Genomic DNA, 21,693 nt, shown 5'->3' with positions numbered 1-21,693 from the left:
GTACTGTGAAATGTGTTTTAGTCAGTTATTGCATTGCTGTGACTGTAAGACCTGACAAAAAACAATTTTAAAGGAGGAAAAGTTTATTTGGCTCATGGTTTTCAGATGGCTCATGGTGTAGCACATGGTCCACCAACTCCATACCTCTGGGCCCAAGGTGAAGTAGAATATTATGGTGAAAGGGCATGGAGAAAGAAAGCAGCCCAGGATATGGCATCCAGAAAGCAGAGAGAGAGCGGGGAGGGGGAAAGAGAGCGAGAGCTCCCCGCTCATCAGGGACAAAATATAAATTCCAAAAATGCACACACACCCAGTGACCTACATCCTTCAGCTACTCTCTACCTGCCTACAGTTAACACCCACTTAATCTGTATCAGTGGATTAATTAATTGATTAAGTTGAAGATCTCATTGATTATTTCAACTCTGAAAATTCTTGCAGTTCACACATGAGCTTTGGATGGACGCCTCATATCTAAATCATAACTAAATATAAAGTGAAATGATAGACTCTAATACAAAATTTTAGTTTCTAAACAAGTGTAAAGGAATCAGGTGTGTGTGTGTGTGTGTGTGTGTGTGTGTGTGTGTGTGTATTATGGTTTAAATGTGAGGTGTCTCCCAAAAGCTGACATGAGAGATAATAAAAGAAGCTTTAGAGGTGAAATGCCCTGAGCTGCTTTCCTTTACCACACTCTTCCACTATGATGTTCTCTCTCACTGGGGGCCTGAGGAATGGAGTCAGCCATCTATGGACTGAGACCTCTGAAACTTGTTAGCCCAAACATAAACTTTTCCTCCTAAAATTGTCCTTGTCAGCTGTTTTGGTCACAGCAGTGAAAAAGCTGAATGAAAGAGTGTGTTTTCATGTGCTTAATCGCTACTCTCCATGAGTCTCAATAAGTCATTTCAAAATCATTTCAAAGACTGAAGTTTTGGGGGAGGAAAAGATGAGCCTTCCTGAAACTCTTATTAATTGGAGATTCAAGATGGCGGGCTGGAGGGAGGCTGCATTCCTTGTCCCTCCATGACCAGGGATTCATGTAGCAGGGATACTGCTTCTCGGCAAGGTGAGTGAAAGAAGGATTTCTCTAAAACCCAATGTTTGACAGTCACAATGTCTTAGAGACTCAGAAATTTGGGTACATTAAACACAGAAGAGACTATACTGTAGCCAAGCTAGTTGCTGCTGCTATACAGTTTTACAAGTAAGGACAAGTCCCATTTCCCCAGATGTGATATTGACCACCTGAGAAACTCCAAGGCGGGCATAGAAAACAAGTTTTATTTAAAGGATAGAAATGGACTTCTCTCCAGAGGAAAAAAAGGACCTGGAGTCAGTACCCAAAGAAGTGGGAGTGTCCTGCCCCTTTTATACATTTTAGATTTTCTTTGTTTTCCTGCCCTCTCCTCCCCTTAACTCTCTCCATCCTGCCCACAAGGATGGGCCAAAAGGTAAGACGCAAACTGGCAGGGAAAGGACCAAATGGTGCAGTGATCCAGGCAGGAAGGCAATAGCCCAGGAGGCATTAATTTTTTTTAATTTTTTTATTTTTTATTCTAATTTGTTATATATGACAGTAGAATGCATTACAATTCATATTATACATATCAAGCACAGTTTTTCATGTCTCTGGTTGTATATAAAGTATATTCACACCATTTGTGTCTTCATAAATATACTTAGGGTAATGGTATCCATCTTATTCCACCATCTTTTTTTACCCCCACGCATCCTCCCTTTCCCTCCCTCCTCTTTTGCCCTATGTAGAATTCATCTAATCCTCCCATGCTCCCTCTCCGAACCCTACTATGAATCAGCCTCCTCATATCAGAGAAAACATCTGGCATTTGTTTTTTGGGGATTGACTAACTTCACTTAGCATTATATTTTCCAACGCCATCCATTTACCTGCAGATGCCCTGATTTTATTCTCTTTTATTGCTGAGTAATATTCCATTGTGTATGCACACCACATTTTCTTTATCCATTCATCTACTGAAGGACATCTACGTTGGTTCCACAGTTGAGCTATTGTGAATTGTGCTGCTGTAAACATTGATGTGGCTGTGTCCCTGTAGTTTGCTGTTTTTAAGTCCTTTGGGTATAGACCAAGGAGAGTGATAGCTGGGTCAAATGGTGGTTCCATTCCCAGCTTTCCAAGGAGTCTCCATACTACTTCCAGGAGGCATTAATTAACAACTCCCTGCAGGAAGAAACAATCCCTGGGGAAGGTTACCTTAGCAACAGGTTGGAGTAGGAGGTATAAAGGACTTTGGAGATGTCAGCATTGGATTATTTTCCCTTTCCAACCAGCCCCCATCTTTCTAATGGGACCCACTTATTTATTATCTATATTGACTATTTTTGCCCTCTGGCTTCAGCAGCAGTAGCAACAGGAACAGTGGTATCGGTGCTGATTCAGCACAGAGGGAAGGGAGAATACGGAGAAGCACAAAAGGCAGATTTAGTTTGTAAAATCCTGAATTCAGGAAATTAGCCTGAATTCTTATCCAGAGGCTGCACTCTGCACTGGTGTATGAAAAACACCCCATTTTTCCCAACTGGTGGGAGCCATTTTGAGGTAGCCATGCTGAGCTGCAGGAGCTGAGAAATCTGAGCAAAGACAGCTGTACAGTCCTGGCAAGCACCCGCCACATGACTGAGGCTGTACCTAGCAGGAAAAGGGTGCCACAGGAACAAAGAACTTTTTCCCAGGGGGAATTCAAGTTAGAAAAGTGAAAGGGAGCCCAACTAGCTTCCTCCTTTGAGTCTGGCTGCTCAATAAAGTGCCTCACATCAGCTGAAGCAGGTTGGGAATTTGAACAGTCAAGTGTGAACAAGTGTAAATATACTCAGGGACTAAGCCCAAGAAGTCTGGAAAGGGTATGTTCAGAGGGTATGAAGGATTGGTTCTGTAAGATAAGGGAGAATGACAAAGCACAAAATCATGTAGCCTGGGAAGAAGGAATGAGGAAGAAGCAACAAATTGATAAAATTGATCCTTTCCCAATACATTCTTTCCCTGTTCATGACAATCCCTAGAAAGGAAGCAAACATCATCCAGTGGTAAGAGTCCTGTTCTGTGACCTACACTCACATATCAGTCTCTCAAGTCGAGACAGTTGGCCATCTGCACTCCATCAGAGGTCTCTCATTCAACTTTAAGCTTAAGTAAGGGTTGTAGTAGCAAAGTCAGTGCTATGCCCAGGTCCTCACCTGGCCTCTACGTGCTTTCACGTCCAATGGCTGGTAACAATGACTTTTTTTTTTTCTGGGGTGGGAGCAGGGGAAGTCAGTCTTCCCTTGGGTTCTTAGACCCCTACTTCCGGCTCAGACAGAGGCAGGAGTATGAGAATCTGTTTCTTGGTTTTGTGGTTGGGACAACTCCAAGGAATAATTTATACCCCCATGGTTCCTTGTGGGATCAAACCAAAATCACCTCCTGCAGAAACGAGGCTGATCCTTCATCCTTGATTGGCTTCTACTCCTTTCTCTGGCATCCACTCCTCAATAAAGTGCCTCGCATCAGTCCTCATCTCAGATTCTGCTTATGGGAAAAAAGCTGGATCTTCCCTTAAAGCCAGAATCTATGTAGTTGTCAATTATTCGTCAACCTCTTCCTAGAATTTACACTGCTTTTCATAAATATAGAAAGTCTAATTGGTTAACGAGGCCCTTAGTTCTTCACCTCCAATGACTATGCCTATCCCCTTAATATCTTGCACTTCTGATAGGAATATACAAACCCTGGATTTGACTTAATTCACACATTGTGTAAGCAACATCTTCCCTGCCAATAATCAGAATAAAAACTGTTTTAGGGGTGATATTGTCACCAAGATGGCACTCATGGTTACTTTTCTACTTGTATCATATGTCTTACCACTAGGTTAGTAACCAGGGTCTTGGCTTATATTTTAAGATGCTTATTCAGAGTCCTCCATGTTTCTTTCATTTAACTCTCTGGTGCTACATACCCTATGGACATATAATTGGGCCACTTAAATTGCTACCCCAGAGTTCATTTGTGGCAACATACTATACCTGTGAACTTTAAACAGAGCATTCCAAAGGAAATATTGCTTCCATTTTCTCTTTTCCCCCATTTCATTGACCATCATGCCTACTCCATCATCAAGCTAGCTTTGAACAAATTTGCAGATTCATACAGAAGAAACCATGACATTAGGAACTGTGTACTAGGAGACAGAATCCACATAGGAAATGCCAACTGCCCCTCCAACTCACATAGTCACTCCACCTGTTCTGGGTACAACAACCACATAAAACAAAATAAAACAGCCAGATGATATTTATTAAGTACCTACGATAGGAAGGAGTTTTGCCCCCATGATCTTTATCTCTAAGTATGACTACATTTATATGTATACATGTGAATGTGTAATATGATACAGGGATTTTGCAGGTGGCAAAATCAACTGACCTTAAAATAGGAAGATCAGCTGGGTGCAGTGGCTCATGCCTGTAATCCCAGTGGCTCAGGAGGCTGAGGCAGGAGAATCGCAAGTTCAAAGCCAGCCTCAGCAACAGCAAGGCACTAAGCAACTCAGTGAGACCCAGTCTCTGACTAAAATACAAAACAGGGCTGGGGATGTGGCTCAGTAGTCAAGTACCCCTGAGTTCAATCCCTAGCACCCCACCCCCGCCCCAAAATGTAAGATAAATCTGAAATATCTTTTGTGAGCAAGAGTAAGGAAGTGCCCAGAGAAAAAGGATATAGAATTTAGCTTAGAGTACTTCTACTGTCAAAGTTTAGATAATTAAGCATCACAATAAATAACAATAGTAACATAACCCATTGAATAAAATTTAAAAAGATGAATCTATGCTGACATAAATTAATAAATGGAAAAAAAATGAGTGCTTGGCAAAAGCCAGGACATTTTCCTAGTCACAAAGTATCTGAACAAAGGCTTCAATGTTAGTTGCAACGGGAGGGGAAAGAACAACTCAGCAGTAGAAAAGCTGTGACATCATTCACAAGTTCTGTCTTCACTATTTTGAATCATGGATAAAAGCTCTGGATTCTCATTTTTGAGCAGTTTTCTCACAAATGAGAGAAGCCCTCACCCCAGCGATTTTTCTTTTCAAGCTCTAACACTCCTGGGTTATTTTAGGCTCCTTGCAGAGGCTCCAAGATCCTGGATACCCAGAAGCAGTTCCTTTCCTTGTGCCCACAGAATTATTCAAAATACCCAATCTCCTGAAATACATGAAACCTTGCTAATCCCATCCTGCTTACCACACTCAAGCTGCCTTTTGTAGCTCCGGCTTTGTTACTCTGTCTCTGGTATGACACATTTTGTGGCACTGTGTGACAGCCTTCTTACAGTTTAGAGCGATAAATAACAAAAACTTCTTTCATCTGTGTGTCTTTGTATTGTATTCTACCATCCAAAAACCTGTAATATCACACATATTATATAATTTGAAATAGAAGCCTGGAATTCAACACTTTAATCAAGTAACAAAAAGTAATGTTGTCAGTAAATGAACAATTTAAAATCATGTACCATTGATGGGATGAAATGAGAACAACAACATTTCTGTGGTATTCCTGGCAAGGTGCATGACAAGGTGAATCATGAGGGAACTCCATACAGACCCATATAAGGAGCATTCTACATAATATTAACTGGCCTATCCCAAGTCATGAAAGTCATCAACTCTCTCAAACTGTCATAGCCTTTCATGTGCAAATCAGAATGTTGGTTCAGCCTACTCAGCAAGACCCAAGGGGAGATGGTAGTGCCCACCATATGCTCTGAGCCAGTGCCACCTGCGCACACACAGTGGCCTCATCGAACCAAAAGCTGGTACCATGACCATGCATATTCATCTTCCCATGTGATTTGTTGATACCTTCCTTTTGTTCCTAGCTCATTTCTCTCTACTCATGCCTTTCACTGTTTTTGAAGGTTTTGATTTGTAACTTGAACTTGAACATTGACTTCTAACTTCTGAGTACGAACCTTGGCTTTAGTACTCTCCTGGTTCCTGTGAATCCTAATAGACTTGCTCCAGCTAGAGTATGGAAAATTCCAAAATGTGTCTTATTCTTGATGAAACTTACTAGCCCTACCATGGACCCTCTCAAGGGCATATGAAAACTAGAAATGTTTTCTGTTTCCTCTACTTATTCAAAATGGATTTACTTTTATGCTATAATATTAAGTTTTACTAAATATTTGTAATCTAAGGAAAAATGTGGTTTCCAACTACTCGGTAAAAAATGAAGTTTTAGAATAACAATAGGTAATTATTTTTTCCAGATACAAAATTCTGACTTCATTATATAATCAATCTAGGTTTTATTCGAACATTGAATATATTTCATTTTTATTTAAATGCATAACTGACCCTCTTAATTAGAATGTTATTTGAACAAAAATCTGCTACAGAAGTTTTGATAATGGTAGGTTTTCTCAAAGTTCAAAGTATAATTGAGGAGTTTACAAAATATTATTATTGTAACATCCTCTCTATATCTTTCTGCAAATGCTTTAAAGAACCAAACCAAGGAGTGGACAGAGTTGTGCAAACTAAAAAGTATTCCCTGCTCAGATGAGTATTCTCTTATGGGTACCCTGGGAGAAGCTGTGACAATTCGAGCTTGGAATATTGCTGGACTACCTTCTGACTCATTTTCCATTGACAATGGCATCATCATAATGTAAGTAACCTTGGCTTTAGTACTCTCACAAATTGACTTCTAATTTTCTGAATATGAACCTGGGTTTTAGTACTCTCCTGGTTCCTGGGAATCCTAACAGATTTGCCCCAGCTAAGGTATGGAAAACTTCAAAATGTGTCCTATTCTTGATGAAACTTAATAGCCCTACCACAGCCTTAAACTTAATAGCCCTACCATTATATGAGTATGAACATCTTAGCTTTTTTTTCCTCATAAATTATTAAAGAATCAGCAGGTGTATTTATCTGCAAACCTCTTAACAACTTTTAGTAGCAAAATTCTACATAGTTGAAATAATTAATTAGCTAAATTAAATGTGAATATTGGAGACTAGTAAACAAACAAGGTGACTTTTCTTAATCAATTTTAAGAAAGTAGAGAAAAATTCTGCCATAATTAAGTGAAGTCCAAAATTTTCATTCTTATAAAATATAGAATTTTGTGATTATAGGTTATTAAATGTGCAGCTGTGGGTTGTTGATTGTGATTGGGTAGGGTGTTCCAAATTCTGTCCTTGTCCCTGATGTGGGACAAGTTTGAATTATATGGATACATTTCTTGATCCTTGGCTGACAGGATCTTTCAGGGTTTTGCACTCTTCCTGGAACCTCCTGGTTAGTAGATAAACCCCACAGAGTCTTGGTAGGAAGGATGCCAAGGGCATTTCTAGTCACACCTTCTCCTTCACGTCTTACCTCCAAGAAACCAAGGACTTCAATCTACCCCAGTGTGAGAACAGACATCAATTGTGTTATTTCCAAGTTCACATTACCATAGCCTTTTATGACTGGGCCAGTCTTCTTGTGATTTTAGTGTGTTAACAGATAGAACAGGAGTGGAAAGTATTCAGTTCTGCCTTACAAGACAATTTGATTAGTTGATAGTTTTCTATTGAAAAAGTAGTATGATATTATTTAATTTAAAGTAAAAAATGAATTACAGTAGATGGGGTAGAGAGAGAAGATGGGAGGGGAGGGGAGGGGGGATAGTAGAGGATAGGAAAGGTAGTAGAATACAACAGTTACTAATATGGCATTATGTAAAAATGTGGATGTGTAACCGATGTGGTTCTGCAATCTGTATTTGGGGTAAAAATGGGAGTTCATAACCCACTTGAATCTAATGTATGAAATATGATATGTCAAGAGTTTTGTAATGTTTTGAACAACCAATAAAAAAATAAAGTAAAAAATGCATAAGCTATATAGATGTGATTTCTGATAATAGAAATGACCACCAAGTATGATGACTGGTTGCTCTTAATTTTTTTATGTAGTTTTTATGAAAATCATTCCATAATGTAAAACTCTGATGAATACATTTCTGTGTTATGTTATTATGCTCAACAAATTATCCTGACAGATGGATTCCTTTAGCATTTATTTACTGAATTGTTCTATAAGGACTTGAAGTATGTACCATTCGATTATAACATGAAGCAAGATAAAATATGATGAGACTGCCAAGGGGATGTTAAAGGAGTAGTTACTATTAGGTCCTTGAGTCAAGCTAATCCTAGTTGGACCCAATTTTGTTGGTTTAGAGAAAGACCTTTTTCTGGGGGACTAAAATTAAGTATTGAGTTCTCTGATTCTGTAATCTAAAAATTCATCCAGAAAGAAATCAGAGAATGTAAAAAAATGGCAGATTCATTCGCTTGCTAATAAATTAGCAGAATATTAAGTACCTTTTAACATGTATAGAATCATATCTAGTTTATTATTGAATTCTTTAACATTATTTAACTTTCATGCAATGTGTGGGTTGATAGTTCATGTTAGAATATACAAGAGATTGGCACATGTGAAAAATTTCTGAAATTTTAAAGTCCAACTCTTATTTTCACTTTTGTCCAGCCAGACCAATTAGCTTGATATGAAGAATAATCAAATTTTTACTGTTTTTGTTTTTGTTATTGTTATGGTTTTCCTCTCAGAGAAGACCTTTGGCTCTTCTCTAGTACTTGTGAATATAGCTGGCCACATTCCAGAGTGATTGTAATGTTTTCATTGTTTTGATTTGCTATTTTATATATCTTTGTTCCACCTAGAAAGGTACCTGTAATCATTATATCCACTGGAGGCCAGATTACATCTTATTTTCTAGCCAAAAAAAAAAGTACCAGTTTTCCATCAATTTAACTGCAAATGATAGAATTTTATTCTCATTTATGAATAATACTTTCTTGTGTATATAGATCATATTTTCTTTATGCATTCATCTGGCAATGGGCATCTAGGCTGATTCCATATCTTAGCTGTTGTTTTATTCAGTTTTTATTTTGTCATGGGGACCAAGATACCTGACAAGAACAATTTTGGAATAGGAAAAGGGTTATTTAGGATTCACAGTTTCAAAGATCCTGGTCCATTGATAGTGAGTGACTCTGGGCTCTAGGCCTGAAGTGAGGCAGAACATCATGGCAGAAGTGTATGGAGGAAGAATGCAACTCGGGACATGGCAATCAGAAAGCAGAAGCTCACCAGGGACAAAACATAAACTCCAAAGGCATGTCTCCCAGTGACCTACCTCCTCCAGCCCCACCCTACCTGATTAGTTATCATTCACTTAATATATTCAGGTGGATAATGCACTGATTATGTTAAGGCTCTCATAACCCAGTCATCTTACCTCTGAACATTCTTTCATTGTCTTACACATGAGCTTTTGTGGGACACCTCATATCTAAACCATCACAGCTATTGTGAATAGTACTACAATACTATATAGTCTGGAAGTATCTCTTTTGTATGCTAACTTCATGTTTATGCCCAGAAGTGAGACAACTAAATCACATGGTAATTCTAGTTTTTTGTTTTTTGTTTTTCTGGGGGGTACCAGGGATTGAACTCAGGGGCAATCGACCACTGGGCCACATCCCCAGCCCTATTTTGTATTTTATTTAGAGACAGGGGCTCACTGAGTTGCTTAGCGCCTTGCTTTTGCTGAGGCTGGCTTTGAACTCACTATCCTCCTGCATGTACAACTATGCTTGGCTAGTTCCAGTTTTTTCAAAAACCTAAATAATGTTTTCCATAGTGGCTGTACTAAGTTTTATTTATGTCCATAGTTATAATAATTTCTGTTGTTCCTGCATCCTCATCAACATTTTTTTAAATATATAATAGTCCTGCTAACTAGATTGAGATGGTATCTTGTACTTTTGATTTGCATTTCTCTGCTAGTTTATACCATTTTTTCATATATTAGCCATTTTTATTTTCTTTTGAGAAGTATCTATTTAGATAGACATTTGACCATTTTTTAATTGGATTTCTTATTTTTTGTTAAGTTTTTTAAGTTCTATATATATTCTGGGTATTAACCTTCTGTCAGATGACTAGCTGGCAAATATTTTCTCCCAGTCTGTGGCTCTCTCTTCACTCTATTGATTATTTCCATTATTGTGCAGGAACTTTCTATTTGATATAATCCCATTTGCAAATTTTTGCATTTATTTCCTATGCTTTTGGTGCCCTATTTAAAAAATCATCAACTGTACCAATATCTTGAAGTGTTTCCTCTGTTTTCCTGTAGTAGTTTCAGATCATACATTTTTGATCCATTTTTTTTAACAGGATGAGAGGTAGGATTCAGTGTTGGTCTTTTGCATGTATACATCCAGTTTTCATAGTAACATTTATTAGAAAGCCTGTCCTTTCTCTGTTGTATGCTTTTGGTGTCTTTGTCGAGAATCAGTTGGCTGTATATGTATGGATTTAATTCTGGTTCATCTATTCTGTGTTTGTGTGTGGGTTTTTTTTTTTTTTTTCGGTTAATACCATGCTGTTTTTGGTACTATGGTTATGTATTTTGTCTTACGAGTTGGGAATGGTAATGCCTTCAGCTTTACTCTTTTTTGCTTAAATTGTTTTGGCTATTTAGTGTCTATTGTGCTTCCATATGGATTTTCATATGTTTTTTCTAGTTCTGTAAAAAAATGTCATTGGTATTTTAATGGAATTTGCATTGAAAGATCACTTTGAGTAGAATAGACATTTTAATAGTATTAATTCTCCTAATCTATGAACATCAGATCTTTTCACCTTTTAGTATCTTCTTTAATTTCTTTCTTTGGACTTCTCATTTTCACTTTCTTAGTTGATATATTATTAGGTGTTTTTTTTGTATGTGTGCATATTGTGAATAGGATTGTTTTCATAATTTCTTTTTCAGCCAATTCATTGTTGGTGTAGAGGAAATTTACTGATTTTTGTATGCTGATTTTGTGTCTTGCTAATTTACTGAATTCACTTACCAGTTCTAATAGTACTTTGGTGGAGTCTTTAGGTTTTTATATGTATAAAATCACATCATCTGCAAATAGGGATAATTTGGCTTCCTCCATTTCTATTTGTTTGCTTTTAATTTCTTTGTTTTGCCTAATAGCTCTGGCAGAAATTTCTAGTGCCATATTAAATGATTGGTGAGTGTAGACACCCTCGTCTTATTCCTGATATTCTATTTTTCCCCATTAAATATAATGTTGGATGTGGGTTTATCATGTATAATCTTTGTTATCTATATTTCAGTGCTGTTATCAGGAAGGGATGTTAAATTTTATCAAAGGATTTTTCTACTTCTCTTGAGATGATCATGTGATATGTATCCTTCATTCTATTTGGGTGATATATTATATTTATTTATTTATGTGTATGTTGAACTATCCTTGTATCCACGGAGCTAAATGAACTTAGGGTGTGTTATCATTTTAATGTGCTGTTATGTTCAATTTTCAACTATTCTGTTGAGGATTGTTGCATCTATGTTTATTGGGAATATTTGTCTACAGTTTTCTTTCTTTGTTGAGAGTCCTTGTCAGGTTTTGGTAACAGGTTAATGTTGGTTTCACAGATCCCTCTTCAATTCTATGGATTAGTTTGAGAAGCATTAGTGTCGGGTCTTCTTTAAATGTTTGGTAAAATTCAGCAGTGAGGTCATCTGGTCTTGAAATTTTCTTTAATGGGAGACTTTTTATTACTATTTCAGTATCATTACTTGTTATTGGTTCATTTAGGTGTTTTGTAGCCTCTTTGTTCAATTTTGGTCATACATGTCCAAATTTGTACATTTATTCTAGATTTTTCATTTCTTAGCATATTAGTTTTTCAAAATAATCCCAATAATTCTTGAAACTTCTGTAGTATCCGTTGTAATGTGTTATTTTCATCTCTAATTTTATGTATTTGGGTGTTCTCTCTTTTTATTTTTATTTTTGGTTAGTCTTACTGAAAGTTTTCAATTTTGTTTATATTTTAAAAGAACCAATTCTTTGTTTCATTGATCCTTTGTTATTTTAGTCTGAGTTTTATTTATTTCTGCTCTGATCTTTATTATTATCTTCCTTCTACTAATATTGGGTATGGTTTGTTCTTACTTTTCTAGATTATTGAAATATAAGCCATTAAGCTTTTTATTTTAAATCAATAAAACTTCTTTTTTAATAGACACTCATCACTATAAACATTCCTTTTAGTACTGCTTTTGCTGTATCCCACAGATTGTGTATGTTTTGTTCCCATTTCATTTATTTCAAAGTATTTTTAAATTTTCCTTCTAGCATTCTCAAAGACCCAGTGTTTGTTCAAAAGTGGTTTTCTTTTCTTCATGATCAGAAAAGATACAGAATATTAGTTCAGTTTTTAAAAATATAGTAAGACTTATTAATGGTCGATTCTAGAGAAAGTTCCATGCAGTGATGAAAAGAATACATATTCTGAAGATGTTGAATGGGATATTCTGTAAGTGTATATTAAGTCCATTTGATCTATAGTGTATTTTAACTCTGATGTTTCTTTATTGATTTTTGTCTGGATGCCTTATCCATTGGTGATAGTTGGGTATTGAAATTCCCATTTATGTTTATATCGGAGGCTTTCTCTCTCTCTTAAGACTAATATCGTTTCATTTATAAAATTGTGTGTTCCCTTATAAGAGGCAGCTAGACAAATACTTGTTATATCCTTTTGATAAGTAGATTCCTTGATCATAATATAGTGGACTTCTTTTTTACTTTTTTTTTCTTTACAATCTGTTTTGTCACATATAAGCAAAGCTACTTCTTATTGTTTTTGGATTCTGTTTGCTTGGATTATCACCCTTTTAACCTTTCACTCAGTCTTTTTGTGTCCCCATGGATAGCTGAGTGTCTTGTACACAGCATATTGTTAAGCCTTATTTTTAAATATTTTCAGCCTGTCTGCATCTTTTAATTAGAAAATTAAGACCATTTACACTCAGTGTTATTAATGAAAACTATGGACTTGGGCCTATCATTTTGTTGATTTTTTTCTCCTAGTTGTTTTGAATATTCTTTGGTCAAGTCTTTCTCTCTTAATTATCTTATGGTTCAATGATTGATTATACTTTTAGCATTTGATCCTTTTCTGGTTTATTATATTTGTAGTGTTTGAATATTTTCTACTTTTCATTTGTTTATTTGCTCTTTAAGTGGGATTTATAATTTCACACACTACTCTGATGGTGGTTATCTTTCTTTCACTTCTTGTATAGAATTCCCTTTAGTATTTTTTGTAAGACTGGTATGGTGGTCATAAATTTCTTTAATTTTGTCTTATCACCATTTCTCCTTCATTTGTGGATTGCTTTGCTGGGTATTAATCTTGGTTGGCAGTTACTTTCTTTCAGGACTTGAAATACATCATTTTATGCCCTGTAAGATTTCTTCTGAGAAATCTACTGTTCATCTAATGGAATTGTTCTTAAATGTGACTTGGTGCTTTTCTTTTTGAGATTTCAAAACTCTGTCTTTGTCTTGCATTTTTGATAATTTCTCTATAACAGGTTATGAGGGTCTTTCCTGCTCATGTCTATTTGGGTTTCTATAGGCCTCATATACCTGGATGACCGTGTTATTCCCCAGCTTAGGGAAGTTTTCTGATATTATTTCATTGAATAGGTTTTCTATGCCCTTAAACTGTATTTTGTATTTTCCCCCTTTGGGTATGCTGATGTGCAGATTTTTGATCTTTAAATAATTTCTGTTTTAGCCAGGTTTTTGCTGCTATGACCAAAAGACCTGATAAGAACAATTTTAAAGGAGAATAGGTTTATTTGGGGCTCACAATTTTAGAGGATTCAGCCCATACATGGCTAGCTCCATTGCTCTGGGCCTTAGATAAGGCCAGACATTGTGGCAAAAAAAAAAGTGTAGTAGAGGAAAGCAACTCAGGATATGGTCACTAAGAAGCAGAGGGAGAGTTTGCTTTCACAAAGGACAAAATATATACCCCAAAGGTATGCCTTCAGTAACCCACCTCCTCCAACCACAGCCTACCTGCCTATAGTTGCCACCCAGTTAATTCCTATCAGTGGAATAATGCACTGATTAGGTGTAACTTTTAGTCTGTTCATCTCTAATCTCTTTCCAATCATCTCACACCTGAGCTTTTGGGAGGATATCTCATATCTAAACCACAACAATGTCCTAATGCTTTGTTCATTCTTCCTTATTTTTTTCTTCATTTCTGTCTATATGTGATATTTCAGAAGACCTGTCCTCAAGCTTATGTATTCATTCCTCCACTCTATCTAGTCTGCATTTAAGGATTTCAACTAAATTTCTTTTAAAATTGTTACAGGGCTCTCACTGTGTTGCCCAGATCATCCTCAACCTTGATCTTCCTACCTCAGTCTTTCAGATATCTGGAATTGCAGGCATGTATGTGCTACTATGCCTGGCTTCAAATGAATTTTCCTTTGAATATTCATCTAGTGGATGAATATTCATCTTGGTGGTACTGGGAGATTGAACATTACCACCAAGCTACATCCCCCTATCCTTTTTATGTTTTTGTTTTTTTTTTTTTTTTGAGGCAGAGTTTTGCTAAATTGATGAGGTTGGCCTTAAACTTGTAATTCTCCTGCTTTAATCTCTTAAGGAGCCGGGATTATAGGCATGTGCCACTGCAGCTGGCTGTCAACTGAATTTTTTTGTCTGATGCATTGAACTCTTCATTTTCAAACTTTCAGATTGGTTCTCTACAAAATCTCTTTCTTTGCTGAATTTCTCATTCATATTCTACATTGTCTTCTAAACTTCCTTCACCTATTTAATCTATATTCTCTTAGATCTCATTGAGTTTTTTTAAAAATCAGTCTTTGAAATTCTTTATCAGGCATTTAATCTAATATCTTTGGAATCTGCTACTAGAGAGTTAGAATTTTTAGGGGGTGTCAAATTACCTTGTTTTTTTTAATGTTTCTTGTGTTCATATGTTGAGATTTATTATCTAGTGAAATGGATTATCAGTACCAATGTTTTTCTTATGGCCTTCTTAGTAAGTGGATTTCCGCTGAAGATGTGTCTTGGGGTATCATTTTGTTATGCAAATGGATCCAAACTGTTGAGTTTATTTCCAGCTGGCTACTGTAGTCTAATCTCTCAGAAACTACTTTGACATTGTGATTTTGGCACAGTGCACATTGTATCAGAGTCAGAGAGACCCAGTGTTTGTGGGTTGTACAAGAGTGGGGACATTCTAGCAGTTCAGGTGTGTGTGGTATAGAGAGGAGAGTTTTTCCTGTGATAGGAATGGTAGGCTCTATCTGGTGATGGATATTTCTTCAGGTACTATTGCTATTAGCTCTCAGTTACTTGAATGGGTCACTGGTAGTGGCTGCTTGAATACTGGCGAAGGCCTTCAATCACTTGTTCTTCTGATTAGGATCCTCTTTCACAAGAGGGGCAGGAATTACAGTACCTCCTCTGTGATACTCACACTTAATATTGTCAGCAATATGTGATCAGATAAGGTATAGGATCAAATAAGGCTGGACTCTTATAGGTATAAAGGTAGGAAAACTTGTGTTATTCTTCTTTGATACCATATGGGCATGCCCTCCGAGGAGTGTAACCTCAGTCCTCCCTTCGCTATGCATGATTGGGGATCAAGCAATGGCTAGAGGGGTTTCTCCTCAGACTTTTCTCACTTGTAATGCCCACCAGAGCTTGGGCAGGAGTGTGTCATAACTGGAGTCACATACTCCCTCTCAGCTGAGGTGCCTGAAGGAGAGAGTGAAAGGGGGAATGTGTCCAGTGCTGGACAGTTTCTCTTCAGACTTTCTTAGCCTTGCACCCCAAAGGCATGGAAGCAGGGCATCAAAAGGGACTTTTCTTCCCACCCTTCCCCATTTTTTTTTTCATTTATAGTGTCCTCTAGGGCCATCCTTCCCCCCCGCCCTTTTTTTTTCATTTATAGTGTCCTCTAGGGATTGAGTGGGTGTGGGTCACAGGTGGAGCCTGCTCTAAGTGGTATACAACCATAAACACTTGCTGGACAAAATTTCTGTGAACTTTCCTTGGCTGTGCATCTTGGTAATAGACCACAACTGGAGGTGTGATGGTGTTAGCAGAGATTGCCTCTGCATGTTTGTGCGGGCAGGAGAGCCTTGGAAACTCAGATTTCTTTTTTACTTTGTTAGTGACAGGTACTTGTGTGGTCCTTGGAGAAGGTTAGCAGGAACTGTGTGGGCAACTGCTTTTATTCCCAGCATCCATGAAAGACTACATTTTCCCAGTCATGCTGCTGGTCTCAGAAGGCAGGTTCTTGTGGATGGTACTGTCAGTTCCCTCCACATCTCAACATCTATTTTCCACTGTATAGCACTTAGTGGGTTTTATCACTCATTCAACCAAGCAAGCATGCCTCATGAGGCAGCCACACACTAAGCCAGTCTGTGGTGACCAATACATGGGAATATGCAGAGGTTTGTGACCCTGCATTCAGAAAATACGTCCCTTCTCCAGATGGCTCCCAGATTATAGCATCCTCCTCAGAGAGACAAAGTGAATTTCTTTTCCTGTTGTGCAGTTTTGAGGCCTGAAGCCTGTAAGGGCTGCAAAACTTCCCAATTGCAAGGATTGCCAGTATGTCTACACTAGTAGTATGCTGGAACTCTCGATCTTTCACCTTTATCCCTGTCAAGAGGAGACTCCACCTCCCCATCAGTGGCGCAGGGGATTCAGTGCTGGGATATTTTGTTTATTTTGCTATACTTCTATCCTAGGTTTCTGGATTTAACAAGCATTCCATTTCTCTACTCATTTCCTAATGTTCTCCAGTAGTCATTCACCTCAATATGTAGCTGTACATTCATTGATGTAGGAATTCAGGGGACCTCTATTTCATGATATTTAAAATATTTTATAGCGGGGCTGGGGATGTGGCTCAAGCGGTAGCGTGCTAAATTTTAAAAAGGAAAAGAAAAAGAAGAAGAAGAAAAAAAAAAAGATCTAGGAACCTCACCAATTTCTTATTGGCCATTCTTGCAGATTTTTTACTTTCCTCATTCATTTATTTTTATTTATTTCCTAGAATATGAAAGAAGGTGCTTTTTGTATTTTGTACAAAATTTTGTTTGTTAATCAGTACAAAAGAAAGGCTATAATGGGCTTAGCTTATCTTGGTCAGCATCAGAAGTTCTTTCCTCTGATTTTGAAATACTGTTCATTGAACCAAGTATTTTCTGTACAGGGATAATCTCTTAGAGAATTTTAATTTTATGAATGAGTTAATTTATATGTTGTTTGCAAAAAATTATTTTTGCTGTTTCTGAATCAGTGGATTATTTAAAACAAACTTAATTTAACGTAGAAAAAAAGAATAAGTAAAAAAAAAAAAAAACCTGGCCCTTCCCTTGAAGGAACATAAAATTTGGTTGGTTGATATAGCTAAGGAATTGTAGAATTATGATAATAGCATATGACCATTCGGTGAAAATACTATAAATGTAATATGACTAAATTGCTAAAGATTTTCAGAGAGAAAAGAGATCAAGAAAGGCTTTGTGGGCTACATAGCTTTTGAGTTGACCTTGAAAGATGAGTAGGACTTGAACATGAAAAGATGGGGAAGAAGTGCATTTTGGACAAAGAAACAGCATGAACATGGGTTTTATAGCTAAAAAAAAAATGGAAGCAACAGGAAGAAGAGTGTTATACAATTTCTCTAGGGAAGTATCAATGCCATTTAACATTCACAAACCTTCACACCTAAAAATATTTCTAAAATGTGACAGGAGTGAAAACTTTTACATATATGTAATTTATTTCTTTCAAATTTTCTTTTACATCCTTTTATTCTCATAAGCATATGATTCTGTTTTCATTAGTGTGTTAGCTTTTTGTCACTGTGACAAATAACCTGGAAAAAAAACAATTTAGAGGCAAAAAAATTTATTTTTGGGTCATGGTTACAGAGGTGTTAGTCCATGGTTGACTGGCTTCATTTCTTTGGGCCTGGAGTGATGCAGAACATCATGGCAGAAAAGTATGGTAGAGAAAAGCTGCTCAGCTGGTGGCAGCCAAGAAGAGAAAGTGTTGTGAAGAAGGTAAACCCTTCCAGGTATACCCCCAGTGACCTACTACTTCCTCCAACCAGGTCCCATCTCCCAGAAGTCCATCAGCTGTCATGAAGTCAGAGCCCTGCCTAAATCTTCCACCTCTGAACTTTGCTGCACTGGAGACCATGCTTTCAACACACAAGCCATAGCAATTAGTTAATTGCATCTAAAATATTATGTTAATCTTTTGGTCTCCTTTTTTCTTGAGTATAATTAATGTGTTGGACTGAATTGTGCCCCTATTTTTCAAATTCAGATGTTGAAGCCATAACCTACAATGCAACTATATTTGGAGAGGGACTTTAAACTTAAATGAGGTCCTAAGGGAAGATCCCTAATCTGATAGGACTGGTAACCTTACAGAACAAGAGACACCAGAGAAAAGGCCATGTGAAAACACATGGAGAAGTCTGCCATTTGCAAGCCAAGGAGAAAGGCCACTGAAAAATGCATTCTTGTTGATATCTTAATTCTAGATTTTCAGGCTTCAGAACTATGAGAAAATATCTTTTTTTTTTTTTTTTTTTTTTTTTTTTNGGAATTGCAGGCATGTATGTGCTACTATGCCTGGCTTCAAATGAATTTTCCTTTGAATATTCATCTAGTGCATGAATATTCATCTTGGTGGTACTGGGAGATTGAACACAAGAGTGCTTAACCACTGAGCCATATCTCCAGCTCTTTTTAGATTTTATTTAGAGACAAGGTCTCACTAAGTTGCTGAGGCTGGCTTTCAACCTGTGATCCTCCTGCCTCAGCTGTCCCAGATACTGGGGAGAAAATATCTATTCTTTAAGCCACCCAACCTTTGGTATTTTCTTTGCCTGCCTAAGTGGACTAATATATAATGCTGATATTGAAGAGCAGGAGTATCTTTTTTACCATTTAATCTACATGTTTGTATCAGACTCTAACTTTTGTGCTCAAAAAATGTCTTCCATTTTAGGAGAAAAATTATCCAATGACATTCTAAATTCATGTTACAGTAAGTGAACTGAATATATCATTTAGTTCTATCACCATCTCTTATTTCTTAATCATCTTTCATTTTCTTCTCCTGCTCTTCTGGTGTTCTGTATAGTTTTTCTCTGCTTATTTTTAAAGACCATGATAGTTTTGTTAGAAAATTGGTCAGGATTATGGCTTGTGTTTATCAAAACTTCCAAGAGAAAGAAAAAGCACAGTAATCATGATACTGACTACATTTCACAGGAAAGAAACCCTGGCTGCATCTAGGTGGTGATGGCAGACACTGCTTAACTCTCTGCGACTATCCAAATCATGGGAAATAAATGGGTCCTCATGGGGTATTGCTCTCATTTTTGTCTCATAGGGAGATGTGAGTGAGAATAAAGCAATAAGTATAAGCTTTCCCATGGTGCAAACTCTCTGTCAAAGAATATACGTCTGTCCACCAAACACAATCACTAGGCAAATATTCAATGAGCTACATAATGACATTAAACATACAAGTGTTTGAAACAAAGAGCGAGTCAAAAGGAATATTAACACTGCAGTGTCCATGACAATTATGAAGGTTAGATGATATAAAATTATTCTTTTAATTCTTTCTTTAGGTTATTAAACTTCCAATGAACTAGATTTTGCGGGGGAGGGGGCATATATGTCCTAGTTATTTTCAAACATGTAATTTAATATTTAGAGGTTGTAGTTTTCCAAAATGAGTAAAATAGCTCTTGTTAACTTTACAGGATGGTTTTTGTAGTCACTATAGTAGCCCATTCACTCTAATTGTGTCTATTTTAAGATCATTTCTCATAATAAAAGGTAAAATATTGTTACAAAGGATAAACTTTAAGAAAGTGATGTGTTCATGATGAAATAGCATGAAAACAAGTTGTGGTTTGACTAATATCATCTTTTTCCTTCCTTTCAGGAATGCAAGAAGGTGGCCTCTGATGATAGATCCTCAAGGTCAGGCTAATAAATGGATCAAGAACATGGAGAAAGCCAATAGTCTTCATCTAATTAAATTAAATGACGCTGACTATGTCAGGACTCTGGAAAATTGCATCCAGTTTGGCACTCCTGGTATGTAGATGAATGACAGACATACACTGCGGAGTGCCTAGAGAGGCACAATTAACCCAAAACCATGTAGTTGAATTTCTTGTTTTTAAAATATATATGTTTCAGACTCACCATAACTGACAACTTTGTTAATCTCTTTGATTATTAATAATCAAATGAGAACTTTAGAGATTATAAAACTTCCAGAAGGTTAGGAGGTGTTCTTTGTCAAAAAAAGTTCATGGTGATGCTTCTCTAACTTAGCTATTTTAATTCTTGTAGTTTGTTTGCCATTTATTCATTTTCATTATAACTCAGCTTCAGCAATTAAAAGGCTCATTTAATATTGCCAATAGTATTTTTACATAACATTAGTATAAAATTCTATTTTTTTCTTCTTGGACTTTTCCTACAGGGAAGATAATACAGATTTTACATCTCTGGCTCTATCTACCATTTACGGTGGAAAGATTAGACACATGACAAGGATTTTTCAATCAAGCTCTTATGCAAATGTCACAGCTGTCAAAACAAAAAACAGAATACTTATTATTTAAGTTAATTTGGGTTATTAGTCATGTTTTGAAATTTATGCAATCTATCAAATTTTGACCAAATAAATGTGAACACTTATGAACCTACAGCACATTTAACTTGAGGACTATTTCAGCAAATCCCACTTGCTTTAAAGCTAGTACAATATGGAAGAATTATAATAAACACACCAGTAATCATAAGTGTGTCATTTTTCCATATTAATGAGTCAGTTTTCAAATATGATTTTAGGTTCTATTAAAGTAAGCATGAATGAAAAAAGTCTAAATCTACCTATAACATTTTGTGTTTATGTAATGGACACACACAAGCACATGCACACATTATTTCATTCATTCAGCTGGTATTTTTAAATTTTTAACTATTTTAAATTGACATGTAAAAAATGTACATATTTGTGGGGTAACATGATGTTTTGATACATGTTAATGTTCAAATCAGGCATTTACCATTGCTTTATTCTGAAAACATTCAGAATCCTTTTCTGTAGTTTTTAAAATATATATATAATACATTACCATTATCTATAGTTAATCTACTATGCAATAGTGCTTACAGTATGATGATATAGGAGTTACCCAATAAGGGAGGATAATCTCTACTATCAAACATTTATCCTTATTTGACATCAGGAATATCTATCTATATCTATATTTCTTTCTTTCTATCTATAACTATGATAAAAATAGAATGTGGCCATTTTTCACTAACTTTTATTGTGACCAGCATACTGTCATGTACAGGGACACAGGCTTCTGGATTCAGAGTACCTTCCTCTGCCACTCAGTGTTTGGTTCAGTGACTTAGTTTCCTCATCTGTATTTTAACTATATAATATAAGGAAAAAATTAGTTACTGTATATTGGAAACTAAGAACAGTGTCTGATAAGTGCTCAATTTATGTTGTATGTGTGTGTATATTTCCTTCCATGCTTTTAAAGCTTGACCCAGTATCAAACTCAGGGCCTTGTGTATGCTAGCACATATTCTACAATTGAGCTGTATCCCCAGCCCTGGGTTTTGTT

At 36.5% G+C, this 21,693-nt stretch overlaps 1 protein-coding gene across 5 annotated transcripts in view; it reads left to right on the top strand.

Annotated features, from left to right (window-relative positions):
- Dnah7 (dynein axonemal heavy chain 7) overlaps positions 1-21,693 on the top strand; it is a 304,117-nt gene that overhangs the window by 207,101 nt on the left and 75,323 nt on the right. For all 5 annotated transcript variants that reach the window (XM_048808207.1, XM_048808205.1, XM_048808204.1 and 2 more), the window contains 2 exons: positions 6,534-6,697; positions 19,980-20,134. In XM_048808207.1, the coding sequence (XP_048664164.1) occupies positions 6,534-6,697; positions 19,980-20,134 (319 nt within the window). The remainder of the gene's footprint in view (positions 1-6,533; positions 6,698-19,979; positions 20,135-21,693) is intronic.

The sequence above is a fragment of the Marmota marmota genome, unplaced genomic scaffold (assembly GCF_001458135.2).
Source record: "Marmota marmota marmota unplaced genomic scaffold, marMar, whole genome shotgun sequence".
Classification (NCBI taxonomy): domain Eukaryota; kingdom Metazoa; phylum Chordata; class Mammalia; order Rodentia; family Sciuridae; genus Marmota; species Marmota marmota.
Note: the sequence above shows the minus strand (reverse complement) of the source record. Positions and strands in the feature narration are given on the sequence as shown.